The sequence below is a fragment of the Brachycentrus maculatus genome, unplaced genomic scaffold (genome assembly GCF_059751285.1).
Source record: "Brachycentrus maculatus isolate JH-2025_06_01 unplaced genomic scaffold, ASM5975128v1 h1tg000311l, whole genome shotgun sequence".
NCBI lineage: Eukaryota > Metazoa > Arthropoda > Insecta > Trichoptera > Brachycentridae > Brachycentrus > Brachycentrus maculatus.
The window spans coordinates 684,519-706,382 of NW_028281061.1; the positions used below are offsets into that span (position 1 = coordinate 684,519).

At 39.1% G+C, this 21,864-nt stretch overlaps 1 protein-coding gene across 3 annotated transcripts; it reads right to left on the reverse strand.

Annotated features, from left to right (window-relative positions):
- Positions 1–286: 286 nt before the first annotated feature.
- On the reverse strand, positions 287–18,366 carry LOC148304580 (nose resistant to fluoxetine protein 6-like). 3 transcript variants are annotated; one of them, XM_088268083.1, is made up of 12 exons: positions 18,176–18,366; positions 16,697–16,836; positions 9,091–9,227; positions 8,169–8,496; positions 6,437–6,630; positions 6,003–6,175; positions 4,406–4,588; positions 3,687–3,863; positions 3,343–3,493; positions 1,903–2,089; positions 1,245–1,387; positions 288–578 (listed from the first exon to the last, which is right to left on the reverse strand). In XM_088268083.1, exons 2-12 carry the CDS (start codon positions 16,773–16,775, stop codon positions 462–464), a joined length of 1,869 nt encoding a protein of 622 aa, XP_088124209.1. In that variant the 5' UTR covers positions 16,776–16,836; positions 18,176–18,366; the 3' UTR covers positions 288–461. The 3 variants fall into 3 exon arrangements, with proteins under 3 accessions (XP_088124208.1, XP_088124209.1, XP_088124207.1); XM_088268082.1 differs by lacking the exon at positions 18,176–18,366 and having other exon boundaries at positions 287–578; positions 16,697–16,934; XM_088268081.1 differs by lacking the exons at positions 16,697–16,836; positions 18,176–18,366 and having other exon boundaries at positions 9,091–9,405.
- Positions 18,367–21,864: the final 3,498 nt, after the last annotated feature.

Here is a 21,864-nt window from a genome sequence, read left to right on the forward strand (position 1 = left end):
TTATTTTGTATGTAGAGTGCTAAGCTTTTATCTGACCTTGTCCCAATCATAATTGCAAAAATGTTTTATATCGTAAGTCCTATAAACCTTTCCTTAACTAAAACATTGACGACAATATGTTTTGTGAAAATGTTAAGTAGGTACCAGCCTGCTTTTTTAAAAAAAAAACTTTTATGAGTTGCATGTATTGGTTTTTCATTTATATTTAAATGTTTTTATAATGTCTTTTAGAGGGCATATGTCCGTTAATGACAGAAAAGTGGTCATTATCATAAAATAAATAAAATATTTAAAACTGTACCAAGTATTTTTATTTTATTACCCAAGAGACTAAACAGGATACTTCATCGCACAAATATAAGTAAAACTACAATACGTATAGTACAAACTCTAATTTCAATACTCTGCGGGTAACTTAACAACAGATTGGTACCTCTGAAGGTGGAACACAGAGCACCAAATCAGTTTGTAGAGCTTTTATATAGTTTTTGCAAATTCCAGAAAGGAATTTCTATAAACAGGCTCAACACAAATCCAACGAAGAACGCCAAGAAGATGGATGCCAGGGGAAGTAAGTTCTGAAAATGTAATTTTTTTATTAATTTTGACGTGAAGCATTTTAGCGTGGTCAAAAATGCGTTTGTGTAAAAATAAAATACATTTAAAAAAAATATTATTTTTCTGTTGAATAATTGTCGCGAGAATCGGCCTGACGCTTAAAATAAAGGTCAGCTTCAGGTACCGCCTATTGTTAAGAGCACGCTCTGGATCGGGACACATGTTTGCATCTCCAGCAAGTGGACACGTTCTAGCGCAAAAAAGTTTGCCTACCAACCCCTCTCTCTTCTCCCTCCTTCAAAAGAGTTTCTTTTTTATTGCCATCTCGCCGGGAAGGATTCCCGCACTTCGTATTCCGCACTCATGGCGGGTGGACGAGTTGCTCCACAAGCAACAATAATATTAGGATTTCATTTAAATTTAACTAAATGAATTGTGCACTTGTATAAGAAGTATCGAAGTGAAGACTGGACAGTGTATCATTGTGATTGATTGCCGCATCATTAAAATTGCCGGCCGGATTAAGCAATTATAAATCATTTTATAATTTCATGAATTAATTAATTAATTAATTAATAAAATTATGTTTGATATTTCAAATAATGTTACCTTTTTAGGATTAAAAGTTGATTAGAGACATGATTTGAGATAACATACATTCCCCTTGTAAATAAGTTTATACTCACAAGCGTAATATAATCTAGTTTAACAGGCAACTGTAGATTGGTAATCATGGCGTCCTGCACCAACAAGTGAACAAGGTACGTGCAGTAGCTCAGTCTCCCGATAATAATCAGTTTCCTGGATTTCAGAAATGACGATACTCCCACTGAAAATTATGCAAATAAAATCATTGTTAGCGCACTCACAAATCAATTGAAACTCAATTTTGCGGTAAAACATCTTCCACGTTTGTATATAAATCACCAACTGATAACCGCTCTGTTGCTCTTTTTATATGCATAGAATTTTTGTTCAAAGTGTTTTAACAACCGATCATAAATTTGATTGGAACATTAGTAGAAAAAATTGAAGTCAAATAAACTCTCGAATTTAGTGGTTTGCAACTCCATTCTTCCCAATGGTAATAATTTTAAGATAACATTATCGGACCTCCCATAGCTGTATCCAATTTCATTTTGATAAACAAACCATAATTAAAAATGTCTTGAAAGTAATCCATTTATCACACATGGCGCTTGGGACCTTTTGAATGATTAAATCTGCCATTAAGTATTCTTTTCTTACATGAACTATACTCCCTGCATTCTATTTCGTAGCAATGTTTACTGACTGGTAACATGTTTTGGTGGCGACATTAAAAATAAATTAAAATATACTTACAATCACGATTGTTGGCAATGTACAGAAGGAACACAGCACATTGTCCACCCACTAAGGGTTTTACAATTGATGCGTTAATTGATTTAAATATCGGGTTAATATTTGGTATTTTTAAGGATGCATAGAATCCCCATAATGCAAGGAAAACAAATGATATAAATACTGCCCTTAGTCCAGCCGACCACCACTGGAAAAAAAAGTTTTTTTAATGTTATAAAAGACAAGAGAATAAAAAGTTTCAAAAGGCCACACTGATATCATATGCAAATATACTGGCCGGTTAAATGATCACTTTATACACAGATATGTGGTTCTCAATCATAGGTTTAATGGTGAATGTTACGTTGCGACATTCACCATTCAAGCAAGTCAATAACAGATTATAAGGCATGTAAATACCCATATCAAGGAACTTAATCATCTATGTTGAGATATCAATTAAAATGATCATATAAATAACACCTAAATGGATCAAATCCAGCAATTGAAAACAAAAATTTGAACACACTCCAAATATTGAAACATACCTATTATATTATTTAGTATTTGACAATTCAATTTTAAGTACTCAAATTCCAAATACTCAAATAAAAAGTTTATATTTGTTACAATGATTTTTGTGCAAATTTTTCTGATAGTTGAGTTAACACACGCACAAAAAACACTCTTTAACAAGGGAGGGCAGAATAATTTTGGTATTATATTTCAAACATCCAAATTTCCAACCCTTTTCATCAAGTATAAGTATATTATAATAAAAAAAACTAAGGTATTTTTAATGTTTGGTCAAAGAAATCTCAAAAGTTGCAATTGGTGTTCAAAATGCTTTTTCAAAATGTTTCTATCCCCTGCAAATGTGAATGCAACATTGGCATATAGAAATTTTGACACAATGGCATCACGACCCCACGTCAATGTTTAAAGCTTAGAATTTTAGGATTGTAACTATATTATACTTTTATTCATGTAGCTTCGTCTTGAAATTAAATATTATATCTATAAATCAAAATTTTTGATTGCTAATTGAATAGAATGTTTTTGTTTTTATTTTTGCTGAGCGAGAATGCGAGCACTGCTTGCGTTTTTCGAATTGTTTGGATTACTAAGATAAACAACTGAGCTGAACTCACCACTTGTCATTTGATACTTTTTATTGGAAATTCTTCAATAAATCACCAAATTTTATTTTTTACATTTTAAAATTAAGACTTGTTTTATTTCATTTTTAAATAAAGTCATTTAACATCTTTTTTTGCTTCTGTTTTGTTATTTAGAACTGGAAAACTTTTGGATTATGTAAACTCTTGCTTATTTACATAAAAAATAAAATAACCAGATATTTATTGTTCCATTAAGTGGTTAGTATAAAAAGATTAAGACTCAAAAAAGATTTAAAAAAAATAGCTTAAGGGCCAATTATAAAATTTAAAAATTACAAACCTTGTAGTTTAAAACATTTATTTTATATTTTTCAATATAAAATTGGATGTATCCTGTCACTATTCCGATAAATAAACCGCTGGCATTTCCCTTGAATGATATATATAGACTATTAAATGTGGCGTCATTGCTAAATGTTTCTCTTATCCCTCTAGAACACAAAATGTTCACAATGTCATAAAAAGGCTACAGCTTGGAGTAAGCGGGTATCCGCCCCCACCTAAATGGTGCACAGAGTAAACGATTATATCGACTCGATCAGTAGTTAAACAATGAAAGCTGATCTCAGATCTAGGAGTGGAATTTATTTAAAACAAAATCATTGTAAGGATTGGAAGACTTACTCAGGTGTAATCAATACCACTCCGTTATACCCGTAAACATAAGTTACGAGTCCTGGAATAAGGATTGAAATAGTAAGCAGCCCTCCTATGATGTACTTTGCCAACTTGGGTACCTTGTGTGCAATCATTAGAATAACCAAACCAGCACAGTGAAATTGCATGTCGACTGTTAGGTACCTGGAATATTGACAAGATAACCATTTCTGTAATAAGAAATATTACAAATAGACATAAAATAGGCAACATCGAAGATAAAATTTCATAAAGAATCAAATAAGAACTTGCCATTTGCGTTATCTTAATAATTTTAGTTACTTTTTGGGTGATAGCTTCAAACCAACTTGTTAATGATAGCAGAACGCTCACTTCAACAATCTCTTTTTCAGATAAAGATTAAGATTTTTAGAAGTTGGGTGAAGAGCTTACACTTACTTATTGAAAATAGCCCGGGCAATGCTTTCTTCTCTATTCCTTTCCCTTGCATTGTGATGTGAAGAAATGAGATGGTGGTACTTTTGTGATTTGATGGAGAAATGGGATAAAATTGTGTGAAGATGCAACCTTTTATACCCTACTTTGGAAGTCGTTCAATAAAGTCACCATAAGCAAGTGTTGTGTGGAATCCAACTTTTGGATGAAGCCTCTCCGATTAGATTGTTAGATAATATTGCTGATCTCAATAATGAATAATCCACATTATAAATGAGAAAACATAGTACCATCCTTGCGGGACGCACACTGAAGAGCCGCCCACAAAGTTATTGATGAAAAGCAGATTGGCCCACCAACCCTCCTGACATAGTGGAATCTCTTTCCTAGATATCGGCACTAACAATCCTTTACATAACTTCTCCACCCATAGAGCAGTGAAACCGACAATCACGGCATACGCTGGAGTCAACCTTAAATATTTAAAAACCAAAACCAAATATTAAACAAGATAAATTCTAAACTTACTACAATCTAACCCTTATCTGCACCCAATGGAGGATAAGCCACTTTAAGGCTGTGTTAACTACATTGTTAACTAAATGAAGGTACGGGCGCATTAAATAAATATTATAATTAATCCCTCTAGGAAATTGTGCCTCCCCTGCTACAGATTTAGAATTTTACATTTCTAAATAAATACAGTCGAACTCGGTTATTACGAGCACGGATATAGAGAGGTCTCGGATATAACGAGAAAACATTCAATTTTTTTGTCATTTTGGTTTGTGATTTTCTCCACATATTTCCTCACGGTCATAACGAGCTATTTCTCGGCTATAACGAGCTAAAATATCGTAAAAAATCTTAAAACTGTTAAAGTGTCAATTTTATAAAAAGACCAATTTCGTCCCTAAGCAATAAAATCTGACCGGGCAGTTACCTAGACCGATGCCGCCGGGATCGGATTAGGTTTATCACAATAGTTAAGATACTAAGTACATAATTGGTATTTTTTGCCGACAACATTGAAAAAGTATTCGGCATAGGGTTGAAATTGCATTTAAAACATCCAAGCTTTGTGAAGTTACTAGGTACCTACTAGCACCGGCGCCACAGCACTTCATTGTAATAAACAACTGTTTTGTTATTTTATGAATGGCATGCTTACTACGGGGATTTTAAAAATAGTTTCCATATTTTGTATGTTCTATGCTTACAACAGACAATGCATAGTAAAAATTACAAGGCGGGGAATGTCAGATCAATTCTAGAGCAGATCAGTTAAAAACAAACTGTCAAATTATAAACTAATATTAGAAAGTGCCTCTCAATTCGTGAAAAAGCGGAAATTACGAAAAAACAGAACCACAGTGTCAACATTGTATTTTTATCTGCATTTGAAAAGAACATCACGGACCCAAAAAAATAGGAACAAAATTACTGTAGGAATGTTGATGAAATTTTGCAACAATGGTTTTGTACCCAAAGAAGCGCAGGATTTTCCAAATATTATATGAAAAGTTGACTAACAGAAAAAAAGTGTTATGGGTTAATTGTGTATTTAATTTGAATTGCTACTTATTCACTCATGTGATAGGTATGTTTATGAAAAAAATACCTGTACTGTTTATAACAAGCAAATTCAGTCATTCCCGTTATCCTTGTTATAACCGAGTTCGACTGTATATATTATATTTTTATGATATACATAGTAATTATGCAAAGTCGATGTTGGGAATTTTGTATAAGAAGTTTCATTATAAAATTAAATATTTTTTTACTATGCAAGGTACAATATAATTTTATCATTAAAAAAATCTCCATTTTTCATTGTAAACTGTATGATGATACATTATACAGTTTACAATGAAAAATATTTGTCACCTTAACCAGCGTAGAACAATATATTTTTTTATATCGTCGTAAATTTTGATGTTTGGTTTTGATTCTGCATACTTTAAGAAATTATATGTCAGCAGAAAACTGGATGTCACAAAGTTCAGTTGCAATAGAAGCGGGGAGCTGAATAAAAATTGTACCAAGACATCTCTGTGCATCTGAAATAAATACAATATCATAAATAAATACCCGGTCGCAGACTGTACGATGAAATTAGTACCTACAACCAGAAGCAGATCATTGTGCCAATTAAGCGATCAGTTCAGCCCCCATCCCCGGGCCATGGAGGCATGTTACGATAATGATTAATGCATTAGAAATAGAAATACACATTACCTACATAGATATGATTATGTGTATATAATTATAATACATATAGTCCTCGTATAGAGCATAAATAAATACATATATCAACTTACTTTTTCAAGTATTTCAGGGTTTTCAATGTAAAGGCTGTATAGTAGAATAAAGAAGTGAAAAAAAATAACACCAATGATCATAACCGGGCGGAAACAATGCATCCTCTGTATCCAATGGTCATTCGTTGATTGGCCCAACAGATTTTTAAAGTTATTAGGTATATTGAATGCATGAAGGATTTTGAATTTCATTTCTGAAAAAATAGGCAGTATTATAAAGTGGCCTAAAAATATTTATTATTAATTATTTAAAAAATAATCTTAAAAAGGAACACATTCAAATATAATTGCATATATTACAATCTAAAAAATTAAATAAGACAGTACAAATACTCATAGCATCTAATAAATTTAATTATTCTTAAACTACTAGAGTAAACTTTATCCACAAATTTCTAACTGTGAATAAATTTGTAACTGTAATTTTAATACAGTGATCACTGAAACCAATCAATGACTAGTCAAAATCCCTATAGTCACACAGATTTCAATATTTCCATATCAATAAAATTGTTCATCCATGTTGAAATATGAATAAAATCTTGATATAAGTAGCTCTCGAGTGGAGAAAAATCCAGCTTCAAAGAACCTGTATTTGGATGCACTCCAAATATTGTGATGTAAATACACAAAATAATACTAAAAAATAGTGTTTGGCATTTCTTAGTAAATTAAATATTCGGCAATGAATCTCGCATGCCTAAATAAATATTTCTGCTAATTTACTAATTTTAACGATAGAAAAGCCTATGAAATTCTCACCAAAAATGTAAAATGAACTGTCACATAAAGCAGTTAAACAACATGGGTAAAGTGGTTGGCAATCATGGCGACAGAAAGCAGCCAAGGCAGTTCGTAAGAGCTGTAAATACCCAGACACGCCTGTACATTCCCATCCAAAACATTTTCTTATCTAAATTGAGAAATCTTGAAATTTAACTCAAGTTAGATTTGTAATCTAATAATCATTGTAAAACAAATTTATGAAGCGAATGTGGTTGGTAATAGAAGCAAAGGAAGGAGGTCTGTGTTAGGACAAGTATGAATGTGAAAGAGGTGAAGATTGTTTGTAATCTCTCCGCCTACCCCTCCGAGGAAGCGGCGTGATGGTTAGTTAGTGAGTTTAGAATTACTCAGATGACGCTACATATATTTATTCATTTATTCAGTGAGTGATAAACATTGATTTTTGATCTCAGTAACAAAATGAAATGGAATAGTAATATCAGAAAGTAGGTACATAAAAACTTTACATAAATTATAGCAGAAATATTAATCTTATTGTTTTTGTAAATACATAATTTAAAATATAAAAACAGTATTCGAGAAAATTGTTCAAGTAGTTGTGAAGTATTTATTTTTGAATAATTAAAATACCCACCTTAAAAAAACCTACGTGTTGAAGAACATGTTGTGTACAATGAAACCAATATTTTACGTTTTTTAAGGGACTGAAAACAAAACTTAAATGGAGGGAAAATGTAAATGCGGGTATTGAAAAATAAATATTTAAAAATTTGAAAAATCTGTTGATGTCAAAAGTCTGCGTAATCAGAGGGCATGTATGAATGGATGTATGAATGTGAAGGGAGGAGTGTATGTCAGGAAAACAGAGTGTGAGCGTGGTGGTTGTAGTAGTAGTAGTAGTAGTAAATGAGAATATCTTCAGTACTGTTCTTTGAAATTATTTTTAAAAGTTATTGCATATTATCACATTATAATTTTGCATTACCATTTTTGTTGTCTCCTTTAGGAGTGATGAAGCTCGAAACGATATTAAGCAGAACCAATCCAACTACAACAATTGCATACAGAGCAGCAACTGTACTCACGGACTTGGTTTCATGTTTGTCAGAGCATTTTTTTATTACTATATTTCCACCAAAGCCATACAAGTCATTAATTTCTCTGTCTGCCCATTGCTGTACAGCTGCCCGTAGAATATTTTCATCAGTGTGTAAGGAAGCAATATCACCCAAAGATTTACTTATTTTGCTGACACAAACTCCTCTGTGTAATATATCATGGCGAAAATAGGTCTTTGTTTGCAAGCTGACATTCTGCAACAGAATTAATTGAGAAAAAAATTACATTCTTTTTTCTGAGTCCAAATTCTAAGTAGCCAAAGTGGTCAGCAAAGCTTTATTTGTAAAATACTACAAAACACAAAAATAAAGAATACTGTAAAAATATCCATATATAAAATACATGATTCCGATAAACAGAAATTATATTATATGTATGTATTATAAAAGTGTTTTTTTTTAACAAATATGTAAAATTATATAATTTCATTTAAAAAAATAAAGTACATATTCATATAAACTATTTTTGATTATTTTTTGGAATGCGAACCCTAATTTTTAATGAACTTCAAACCTTGCATAACAGGGATTTGTATTGCACAAGGTTTTTGTGGAACCATATAACCGTGTTATACGAGGCCCGAGTGTATATTGTGAATGAAAGTAACTGTCCCAAATTATAAATATAACAAAATTTAATTCCTGTCATTTCCTATCATATTTAAAATATTACCCAAAAATATTTAAACTGGGATATGATTGTTCTTTGATTGGGGTTGCAAATAAGCTCTCAGAATGGAGTTTTCTAGTACGTAGGTCACATTCTTTATGAGTAAATAAAATATTTACCTTAATTCTATACCACAAATCTCCAGGATTCTCCGTAGTTAGATGGATATCCACCAAACAGTAGAGTCCCTCAGGATTATTAGCAATGCAGTCATCGTAATCATCGAGTTTAAAGAGTTCCGGAAAATCATCAGTGTCTGAAAACAAAATTGCACAATATCTCAAAGACAATCCCATTAATCTGAATATTTTTGCTTTGAACGAAACCCAATTGATGCATCCAGGGCACTGCATCAAGTTGACGATAAATTACATGATGGCAAGATGATCAGTTCCTCCCTTGCTCCAATTTTTGGATAAAGGAGCGGGATATATGTGGGATAAAGATGACGCCAACGGCGGAGCTCAGGGTGAAGGACATTACTGCCATACAGGAAAGGCAATGGAGGAGGAAGAGTGGGTAGGACAACAACAATGGCTAATGCATTCGGAGTTGCATACCCGTTACCCATACTAGCTTATGTAACTTCGACATTGCTAACATGGGAAATACTTTACTTCAGCAATTAACCCATTCGCATATCAGTTTGTTTTAAAAACATGTATATTGTAACCGGCGTGGGTTACGTGCGATGACTCTCAAAAATGTACACGCCTGGCCTTCTTCGGAATCTCCCAACTATGCCACCGTTGTAAGGGGTGACGTTCCAGACGGCCCCGCCGTACCGAGTTACCGAGTAAGCTGGATACGGACGGAGGTGAATGGATGTATGAGCGGAAGAGCGGGCACTGGACCGACAAGTCAACCTCAATAGCCCTGATAAGGGCTTTCCGAAACTGGTCCGTGAATCGGTATAATGAGGCGAAGCGGTCCAGGCTGGCGGCGCGGCGAGTAGTCCAAGGAGCGGGAGCGGAGAAATGAAACACAGGTTTCAACAGTCACACCAGAACTGGTTTATTATCAAAAAATGCGCCCTCTATATACCCGGCCGTGATCGCGTACCGCCCGACAGTGGGAAAGTACAGCCAATCAGCGGCCGGGGGAGAGAGACAGCCATATCTCTGTCTCTCTCTAATGGGCACCGGACGGGCTACACTTTCATACCGTGCCGGTGCCGTTCCAACAGTTCGTTATTACATTACAATTTACAAGTTTATTTTATCAGTAATCTATATCAGTAATCTATTTATACTACTTAACATCTAGGCGCATTTATGTATTAACATTGTCTTATTCTTTCTTATATCTAATACATTCTGTAAATACATGAGAAATCGGTAGAATCCATAGAGGCCCTTCTTCGGGCCGCATTCCGACGGGCGACCGTTTCGCTCGCCGCCAGGCGCCTGGAATTCTTTCTTAGGGCCGCCGCACGGGGTGTGCGATCTGTCCGTAACACTCCCCCCGTGCAGCTAGTCTGCACCAAATTTCCTGGGACGGATTGCACGTTCTTCTCCCTTATCACGCCGATGGTGATGATTGTGGCCCGTTCAGCGTGGTCTCTCGGCAGCATCCTCGCGTCACCAGAGACACCAGGCCGCGACTCGCCCTGATGGAGTCGCCTTCCGGGTCACAACGCCAGACTGGAGAAGTCTGGGCTTGAGGTGATGCTTCGCGTCACGTCCAGTGATCAGCATCCTTGTCATCCTTCCAGAGTCATCCGGCCGCATCCATACTCGGGCGGAGACATCTGGCTGCGACTTGTCATCTAAGTCGCCTTGGTTTCCATATTACATTTGCCAGGCTGGCATCGCCTGGGCTTGAGTTGATGCTCCGCGTCACATCATGTGATCACCCGGCAGCATCCTTGTACGGCCAAAGTCATCCGGCCACATCCATAATCGGGCGGAGACGTTTGGCTGCGACTCGTCCTTCGTGAAGTCGCCTTGATTCCCCAGCATCCTTACCAGAGTCATCCGGCCGCAACCTTGTTCGGGCGGAGACGTCCGGCTACGACTTGTCCTAAGTCGCCTAAGTTCCGGAATTCTCACCGGAACCGCATGTGCCAGGCTGGCGTCGCCTGGGCTTCAATTGATGCTCCGCGTCACATCCTTGTGATCACCCGGCAGCATCTTCGTACGACCAGAGTCGTCCAGCCGCAATCGTTCGGGTGGAGACGTCCGGCTGCGACTTATCCTGAGTTTCCTAAGTCGCCTAAGCTCCGGTATTCCCACCGGAACCGCAGGTGCCAAGCAAGCGTCGCTTGGGCTTGAAATGATGCTCCGCGTCACGTGCATAGTGATCACCCGGCAGCATCCTTGTTCGGCCAGAGTTGCCAGCCGCAATCGTTCGGGTGGAGACGTCTGGCTGCGACTTATCTTAGTTTCCTAAGTCGCCTAAGTTCCGGAATCCTCACCGGAACCGCAAGTGCCAGGCAAGCGTCGCCTGGGCTTGAATTGATGCTCCGCGTCACATCCTTGTGATCACCCGGCAGCATCCTTGCCAGAGTCATCCGGCCGCAACCATTCGGGCGGAGACATCTGGCTGCGACTTGTCTTAAGTTTCCTAAGTCGCCTAAATTCCGCATCGGAACCGCGTCAATTGCCAGGCAAGCGTCGCCTGGGCTTGAGTTGATGCTCCGTGTCACATCCTGTGATCACCCGGCAGCATCCATGTACGACCAGAGTCGTCCAGCCGCAATCGTTCGGGTGGAGACGTCTGGCTGCGACTTATCTTAGTTTCCTAAGTCGCCTAAGTTCCGGAACTCTCATCGGAACCGCAGGTGCCAGGCAAGCGTCGCCTGGGCTTCAGTTGATGCTCCGCGTCACATCCTTGTGATCACCCGGCAGCATCCTTGCCAGAGTCGTCCGGCCGCGACCATTCGGGCGGAGACATCTGGCTGCGACTTGTCTTGAGTTTCCTAAGTCGCCTAAGCTCCGAACTTCCCGTCGGAACCGCATTACATATGCCAGGCTAGAATCGCCTGGGCTTGAAGTGATGCTCCGCGTCACGTGCTTGTGATCACCCGGCAGCATCCATGTGTGGCCATGAGTCATCCAGCCACAATCATTCAGGTGGAGACGTCTGGCCGCGACTTTCCCTTAATGTCGCCTTGGTTCCGAATTTCCCATCGGAACCGCATTAAGCGGGCTACAAGGCCGCGACTCTTCCGAGAGTCGCATTGGTTCCAAACTACCTGTTGGAACCGCATAAGTTTCCTGGCCGTCAGGCCACGACCCCTCTGTGAGTCGCCTTAGTTCCGGATTTTCCGTCGGAACCGTATGAAGTGTGCTACCGGGCCGCGACTTGTCCGAGAGTCGCTCCGGATTTCCCATTGGAACCGCATCAGGCGGCAAATCGTCTCGAGCCCGCAGCGACCCCGCCTTCCCATGATTAGGCGGTTGCTGCGTGGTAGCCTTCGCTGTTCTTGCACGCGTATTCGCCGCGCGGCTTCTTCCCTTTGATACTCCCAAGGAGTCGATTGCGCACATTTGCGCCTGTAGTACTCCGCTCGCGGAGTCATTCCCCTTCACTTTGGGGCGTCCGTACGTGACCGGTCCCAGTGCGGTCACTATAGTCAGCTGACCGTCCCTTTGAAGCACTGGGGTGTCGATCGGGAACATTAGAGACGCGTTGTCGAGGCCGATAAGCAACTGCGGCTTGATAACGCCTCCGGTCTGCGCGAGCGCGCCACCTTCACGAACAAGATCCAAGTCCTTAATGGTCCTCGCCCTGATCTCGAATTCCCCGTTTTGTTCACTTTCCAAAGTCACCGTTACACGCTGCGACCTGTATGTGTTGCCTCGTCCACACGCGCCTTTGATCGTCAGATTCCTTGCTATCCCCGTAGCACCTATCGCGCGGGCGACACCCTCCTCGAGGAGGGTCACAGACGCAGCCTCGTCCAACAAGGCGAACACTTTTGCGGTCCCCCGCGGTCCCTTCAAAGTAACCGGCAGCACTTTGAATGTGACCGGGACCTCACAGTCATTTGTCCACAGCACCTGCGCACTGTCCACAGCGTCCTCACTTTCATCTTCCACAACACTGTCCGTGCGGAAGGAGTGCAGGATCCTATTGTGGTGTTTTCCGCATACATCACAACTTCTCGCTTCACAATTTGGCACCTTGTGCCCTGATTCCAAACACTGGTAACACAGTTTGGACGACCGCACAAAGTCCCAGCGGTCATCCACGGTTTTCTTCTCGAACCGTTTGCATCGGCGTATGTTATGCCCGTTGGCCTTACAAAATACGCATTCCTTATCACTTGTTGTGTCGCGCGTCGCAAACACGTGATACCTCGGCTCGACGCGTCGAGCGTTCTCGCGGCTGGCGGGCTCGGCGCACTTGTCGCGCTGACCCGCGCGCTCCTTGTCTCTGTTCCTCGCCACCATTCTGAACAGACCTCCGTGGCGCGTGATGCCGGCGGTGATCTCGTCAAGCCAAGCGGCGAGATCGTAGATACTGCTCCTCGTCTCGCGGCGGCGATCGCGGAACCAATCCCACCGGAGTTGCGTCGGCATCTTGGCAACCATCTCCGCTAGCAGCTGCGGGTTGTCGAGATAGCAAGCGTCCATCCCGTCCACGGTGGTGATGACGTTGCGTATCGAAACCGCAAAATCCACGACTGCTTCATCCGCGGGGTGGTCGGCGAGACTCGGCATCCTCCGGGCGTCTTCCAGTATCTGCGCGATGATGAGTGTCGGGCTGCCGAAGGCGTCCTCCAGCGTCCGCAATATTTCCGACACGTTGCGCGGATACAGTAGCAGGCCTGCTACCATGTGACGCGCACGCCCTTCCAGTGCGCGCGCCAATCTTCCGATGTTGTCAGCGTCCCCTATCCCCCATCTCTCAGTAGATTGGAGATATGCCGCGTTGAAGCGGCGCCATTCCCTCGGGTCTCCGCTGAACTTGGGCAACTCCGGCGGCTGCCCCGACCATCGAAAGTAGTCCCCGCCTCGGGGTGAGGGCTCCGCGTAGATTGCTCTTCCGTCATCTCTGCGGTGCCGTTCGTCCGGTCGAGCTCTGTCGACCCATTCGCGTACCGGGTAGCGATCGCGTTCGTCCGGTGCGCGCCAACGCAAGCCAGAGGTTTCCAAACGCCTCGGCTCCGCGTTGCCAGTAGGCGCCGGGCCATGTCCCCCGGGCGCTTCTCCTCTGTGGCCGGTCAGTTCGTCCCGCGATTCCCCATCGAATCGCGTAGGTTCCGGATCCAACACCGGAACCGGTAGAGCTGCGGCCGATGTCCTGAATTCCCTTCTGGGCTGATTGGCGGCGTCGTCCTGCCGCGTTCGTAGGTGGGTGGATTGTTCGACACCCGGTCGTGACTCCTGCATGAGTCTTTCCGTGCGGGGCGCCGAAACTGTGACGCCACCCGCAATAGCCTCCCCCCCTGGGGGGCTTACGTTAGCTGCTGTCCACTGTGACAGGAGCTCACGGAGTTGCTGGAACTGCCTCTCGCTGCTAGCGGCTAGCTCCGCCATCTGGCGGCGCAAGTCGCTACTCGCATCAGTTCGGACTGAACTGACCGAGTCCCGACCCTCCTCACGGCGCTGCTCTTCGGGCTCCATGGCGACGTTGCGTCCCGACCTCAGGGATGCAGGCATCGTAGCTGGAGACTGCGTTGAAGGATCCGGCTCGAAGGACCAAAATGTAACCGGCGTGGGTTACGTGCGATGACTCTCAAAAATGTACACGCCTGGCCTTCTTCGGAATCTCCCAACTATGCCACCGTTGTAAGGGGTGACGTTCCAGACGGCCCCGCCGTACCGAGTTACCGAGTAAGCTGGATACGGACGGAGGTGAATGGATGTATGAGCGGAAGAGCGGGCACTGGACCGACAAGTCAACCTCAATAGCCCTGATAAGGGCTTTCCGAAACTGGTCCGTGAATCGGTATAATGAGGCGAAGCGGTCCAGGCTGGCGGCGCGGCGAGTAGTCCAAGGAGCGGGAGCGGAGAAATGAAACACAGGTTTCAACAGTCACACCAGAACTGGTTTATTATCAAAAAATGCGCCCTCTATATACCCGGCCGTGATCGCGTACCGCCCGACAGTGGGAAAGTACAGCCAATCAGCGGCCGGGGGAGAGAGACAGCCATATCTCTGTCTCTCTCTAATGGGCACCGGACGGGCTACACTTTCATACCGTGCCGGTGCCGTTCCAACAGTTCGTTATTACATTACAATTTACAAGTTTATTTTATCAGTAATCTATATCAGTAATCTATTTATACTACTTAACATCTAGGCGCATTTATGTATTAACATTGTCTTATTCTTTCTTATATCTAATACATTCTGTAAATACATGAGAAATCGGTAGAATCCATAGAGGCCCTTCTTCGGGCCGCATTCCGACGGGCGACCGTTTCGCTCGCCGCCAGGCGCCTGGAATTCTTTCTTAGGGCCGCCGCACGGGGTGTGCGATCTGTCCGTAACATATATAAATACACTAATTGAATGTACCCCCCAAGTAAGAAAGTTGCCCCGCCCAGAGGGGAGGTGATATGGGTTGTCAAACAAGGAGGCGCTAATATTTTGCACCTGATAAAACAAACATAGAAATAATCTTTAAATGCAGAAAAAGGTTCCGCAAACTAAACAGATTGATGTTTGTGGAACAAATCAGTCCAACCAATCACAACGCTCGCGTGTTTGAGGCGTCCACCGCGTTCAACCAAGTTATGCACGTATTTTATTGTGTGTCTAGATCAGAAATATGATAAATTAACATGAAAACTTGAAAAAATAACTCAATAAAACATTACACCTGGGATGTAAAGTTTTGATTTCTAACTGATTTTAGTTAATATTTCAATCAAAAAGATAATTCTATCCTTACAGGGACATCTTTGGTCAAGTGTCGTCGATAAATTTCTATTAAAATTAAAAGAAATAATGCATTACGAAAAGCTTTCTTTACTGATTTGAAGATATCACACGAAAGTATCTTTATAAAATGAACTACCACGGATGGGGGCGTGGCTTAAACGGCGGCTGATTTGCAAACTAAACATACCTACCGCCAACGTTTGGCGGCCGGTAGGCGGATGGGTTCACCTAACTAAACAGTAATAAATTTACTGTGAAAACAAATCTATTACAAATAAAAAATGGTAAATAAAAGACACGATTGACATTCAAATTTCGAAGGTTATGTTCATTTATATGTAAAATTCCAACAGATGGCAGTTCCATCTAAGACAGGTTGTTGAAATGCACCTTCACTTACGTCATCCGTATCCTTGAAATATTTTACACTCCTCCTTGGATCTGGAGCGTAGGACTGATCACTCTGTCATCTAATCATCCATCAACACCAGTCCAGTTAGGTACAGAGTGGTTCTTCACATTGCAAATTTTTCACAGGTAGAGCTCAAAGAAAAATGAAAGACTTAGCTTGCCAAGTCATTTCAACCTAAACCTACACTTTGATAAATTTATTAATATTTATTTTTGATATATACTTTTACTTATGTGAGGATGCGGCATAGACGAAATATCTTGCAAAATTAGAAAATTAATATTTATAAAAAAAATTGATTCATGTATTTAAAAATATAATTTTTGTGGTTAGCACTGCACGGCTGTCCAAACTCAAAACACAGTAAGGGATATTTTTTAGTCCAAAAATGCAAAAAAAACGTACTTCAAAATGTCCCTTACTGTGTTTTAAGTTTGGACAGCCGTGCAGTCGATATGACTGATAATTTAACTTACCAACTAATTGGTCGGTATTATGTCCCAAGTAGTAAATTCCAAACGCCAATACCAAAACAGAAATTATCACTGAATTCATTTTTACATTCCAAAGTTGTTTATCTTGAAATATTAGCAGTTAGTGATTTTTATTCCAAATGCTACAAACGAAGATTGTGACAGAATGGCCATATATCATACGACACCGGCATCAGTCCCGCAAGACATGAGGAAAAAAGTGATATTGAATAAATCTGTCAAGCAATTAGTATTTAAATATAGTGGAACGACGAAGGAGGTACAAAGTCAAAAACTAATTTTTAAATGTTAATTTTGGCACAGAACAGGCATGATACAAATCAGGTGACAAAAAAATATAATAAAAACGTGTATATAATAAATTTCCTAATCTGCAATATATCAACCAGGTGATTTTCCAAGCTAGCTCAGCACATTATTAAAAAACAAACAATGACATGATAGGAATAACGAAGCACACAAACAAAAATAAAATGGTATTATTAATTGATTCGGCATTAACTTTGTGGAATGCAAGTAGATTATTTAAAAAAAATCACACTTACTGAGTTTTATCTCATTACAAACAACTATTTTCGAAAAATATTAACGTTTTCATCTACAGGTGAATGTTTCACTGTTCAACTGTAGATGAAAACATCTGTATTTTTTAAAACTAGTCGTAAGTAATGCAATAAAACTCATTAAGTGGTGGAATACGAGTGTTCAATTTAAAAAAAAGGGATTAACATGATAGCTGATGATCCTAGAAATGGTGTCGACTTCCTGACATATCACTCACTCCTTTCAAGAACGTCATAAATCAAAAATCGTCAATTTTCAGTCGTGCATGTTTTCGGAATGGCCAGAAAATGTACTATATCCCAGCAAAAGCGGCATATTTTTAACTTAATATTTACCCGCTACAGGGCAGAAAGTGTTGTTTTTGCATTTTGAAGAAAAGGTATTGTTTAATATTTTTTTTAAATATACTAAATATTTTTCAAATGGAGAAAAAACCTTCAGGTTTTACCTAAAAAGATCTGTTGCACAGTAAAAAGTTCAATAAGTGGCTTGATATTTAATTTGAATACATTGTATTATATTTTTTAACTTTTAAAACGTTCTCCTGAACAATCAAGTTTTTGATTTATGATGTTCTTGAAAGGAGTGAGCGATAATTTTGGAGCAGCAATGGCCCGAGGGGTCTGTGGGGGGCGCGTGATTGAACAGGGAAATTTTCTCTCCTGGGTTCCATAGAGATAGTCACCCTTTCCGTTACGAGGGGAGTAGTAGAAAGCCGAAGCTAGTGCGTTCACAGGGAAATGCCAGGAGCTGAGATATTGTAATACATAGCTGATCACGAACCCTCAACGGCATTGTCAGAGTTGTCTCAAGATAAGCTACTGCGCTTTAAACTATTGTTTGGATCGACATATGCGTGCAAGCAGTTATTTTCATTGATGAATTTTATTAACTTACCGCAAACAAAAGCTATCGATAACTAGCGTTCTGAATCTAATAGACCCTTATGTAAAGTATAGTACTTTTTTTTACTTGCAACCTTCACTTGTTATATCTCCATATAATTTACATATTGCATTAAAAGTTTTAAGAAAACCCAACATTAACTTCTATTGGACCCGGTTGTAGACAGAGGGTAATCTGACAGTATTGGATTTTGATCTCAGTAACAAAAAATAATAGAATGGTGATATCTCCAGGTACTGTTTTTGTACACTTATAAATTAAAATAATGCAGAAAAAAAGGTGCCAGTAATATCGAAACATATCGTTACTATTACTACAACATGGTAACTTCTTAAGCTTTGTTGAGAAATTTAAACATAAGATTGTGAGCAGTTTGATAAATCACATCTAGTATTTTTATAATGTAAAAAATATTTAAATATATTTTTTTAAATAAATTGATAACAATATAAAGTAAAACCCGGATTTTTACATCCCCGGATTTAACATGTTCCCGCCAATTGCGTGTAATTACTTTAGTCCCAATATATTCTCGAACATTTACTAATGTCCCGCCAATAAAATATAGAAAAACCAAGAAAGCAATGCTTTGTCAGTTTTGAGAAGGATTTGATACACCCAAAGTGTCATTTCTTTGTTTTACAAAGCAACATGAGTATTTTGAGTATTTTTATGATTATTTTTAGCTTGTACCATGTATAAAAATAAAACTTTAATATAAATATATGAAAAAAAAATTAGGCATGTGGTTTGCGAAGAGATATTGTTACTTACAACGTAAAGCTGTTTCCGTATGAGTTTTTATGATGGGAGTATCAATTTGGTGCCATAATTACCAAAAATAGAGATTATTTATTTATTTTTTTTATTATATATTTGAAGCATACACAGGCTCAAACTCAAAAACTTGAAATTCGAAGCTACTTAGTTGTAGTAACTATCCCACGAACATTTATTTGAATGACGCAACAAGTTTTTATGGTATATATTAACCGTTTGAGCGCTATGCGGCGCTGTCGCGCTTCGATATTTCGTCTCTAAAACAGCTACGCAGCGCGGTCGCGCTGTCATTTTAGTGCGAGTTTGTCGGTCCGCGTGGGAGGTCGTTTCTTGCCGCTCGTGTGTTTTTAAAATAAAAGTGTACTTTCTCAAGCCTAGAAAGTACTACACATCAGTTTTTATTTCAAAAATATTTTTTAAGCTAAGGTAGGTGTGGCAAAATATTTTGCTAATCAAAATATCTTTATGTGTTCATTCAAAGATAAAAAAACAAAGCCGCATCCAGTGATTCTGATTTCCTCCAATGCAAATTCGAACAGTGTAAGAGTAACAAAAAAGAAAGGCTCTTACGAGTATACAAAAGAAAAACCAAGTATGATTCACGACTATAATATACATATGGGAGGGGTAGATGAATCAGACAAAATGTTGTATGCCTACTTAGATGAGAGGAGAACTTGCAAATTCTGGAAGAAGGTGGTTTTCAACATTTTTGGAAGGATGGTGCTGAATGGCTATATCCTATACAAATCTAACACCACAGAAAAATAATGTCCCGGCTGCAATTCACATCCGCTATTATTGGACAAATCGAAGAAGAATGGATGACCTTCAGAAATATGGAAAATAAAGCATCAACTTCAAGCCCAAAATTTGCTTTGGAAAAACTGCCTGGACGCAATTTACGGCAGTATGCGGTCTGCAGTAATAGGTGGACTGGAATAAAACGTTCCAACCTTATCTGTTGTCGTTGCAAGAAGGGGCTACATGGAATTTGCGCAGGAAAACATAAATGTGAAACTTTAAAAAAAAAAATTATTTAGCTTTCCATTTTTTTACTATTACATACTACTTATATCTCTTTTAATTGCCTTCAACAGTTGTTTGCATTTATTCTTTATCTACAAAATGTTAAAGTAAATCGATGTAATATTGGAGAAGTTATAAAGTTTTTAGTAGATATATATTTTTTATTTTTTAAATACCCAAATTTTCTATAGCAGTTTTAGAATGTATTTGAATTTTGATAGATAGCTGTCAAACGGTTAATATTTGCAAATCTTACGTTTAAGTAGGAAATTAAATAATACTTTTATATAAGCCATTTACTTGAATGACGTAATGAGTTTTTTAAGTATATATTAATATCTGCAAAGTTAACTTTTAAGAAGAAAATAATAAACGGTGTTACATAAGCCTTAGTCGTTTTTTTTAAATTACCTAACGTCCAAGTGACTCTGAAATCTAGCTAAGGCTTAACCAACATACAACGGGTGCGAACTCTTTCAATAGGACGCGTCAATATGTCACGCCTGGTGGACGAGTTTCTGCTAAATAAAAAAGCTTCTTCGTCTCACCAATAGATGTCCTAGTAAAAATTGTAGTGATTCTTGTACAATATTTCAAAATTGGATCATATATATAAAACTTCCAAGAATTTTAATTGTGTGGTTGTGAATCATGGGTAGAATTGATGAATGTTACACATGTATTAAGTGATCACTTAAATCAGCCTATGATGTTCATAAGCGTCGTAAATGTCCAGATTTTCATATTCTTCGTCATCTATGTTGAGATGTCAAAAAATAATTATTTTTTTTGTTTATTTATATATATAAATCACAAAGGAAAATACAAAATTACAAACAAATAGAAAAGAATCCACACACAGGCCATGCCTTTGTGGGATCTTTTTTTGTATTTATTTTTATTTTTTATAAATATTTTTTGTTTTTGAATTTATAAAAAATTTTGAATTTATAATTTTAATTCATGTCGAGACATGTATGGATGAATAATTACCTTTTTTGTTGAAAAATACAGGTAATGCCCATTCCAGGGCGCAACATATATTTCAAGGACGTATTCATATGTCCTATTCATACCCGATATGGTTAATGCTTGACGTATTTATACATCCCGCCCGGTTAACAGGTTAACCAACACCGCTTAACATGGCCCTACTAAGGCTTCAAATTTATAAGCTTTTAATCCCTATACTTACTTGTGAGTTGATTTACTCTTTACGTAAAAGTTACTATAATTTCATATAATTCATGAGTGAAAAAAACCATAGTCATAATATAATGAGACTCGGAACTAACTAACTAACTAATCATCACGCCGCTTCCCGCAGGGGTAGGCAGAGAGAATAGAACGCCACACCACTCTGTCATTGCAAACATTCTTCGCCTCTTCCACGTTCATGCATCTCCTCATACAAACCCGCCGATTGTTACGACACCTAACCTGACCACTTTCAAGTATTTGGCATACCTGATCGTGCCATGTTTTTCTCGGTCTTCCTCGGCTCGGAAAAGAGGTAAAATTATTTTAGTCTGAGGATAGATGGACAAAAAAGGTGCTTGACTGGAGGTCTAGAACAGGACGCAGAAGCGTGGGTAGGCTCCAACAAGATGGTCTGATGGCATTAAAAAAGTGGCAGGTCTGCACTGGAAGAATGTCGCGTCCGACAGACAACTGTGGAAGTCCAAGAGGGAGGTCTTTGTTCAATACTGGACACAAGAGAAAGGCTGAATCAGCGGTACATGTTTGTTATCAACCATAATGTTGTCTGCTGACTGCTGACTGAAGAATATGCTGGGCCTTAAGAATATATTCGTTAGTATCGACCTCATTTACGAAAACTTAATTTTCATTTGAAAATAAGTATTTTATTA

Excerpts from the sequence above, each read along its gene's own strand:
- LOC148304580 (XM_088268081.1), bottom strand. The coding sequence starts at position 9,324 with ATGCAGTGCCCTGGATGCATCAATTGGGTTTCGTTCAAAGCAAAAATA. Across the intron at positions 3,494-3,686 it reads GTGGTATTGATTACACCTGA|AGGGATAAGAGAAACATTTA; the intron begins GTAAGTCTTCCA and ends TTTGTGTTCTAG. Across the intron at positions 2,090-3,342 it reads TAAATGTTTTAAACTACAAG|TGGTGGTCGGCTGGACTAAG; the intron begins GTTTGTAATTTT and ends TTTTTTTTCCAG.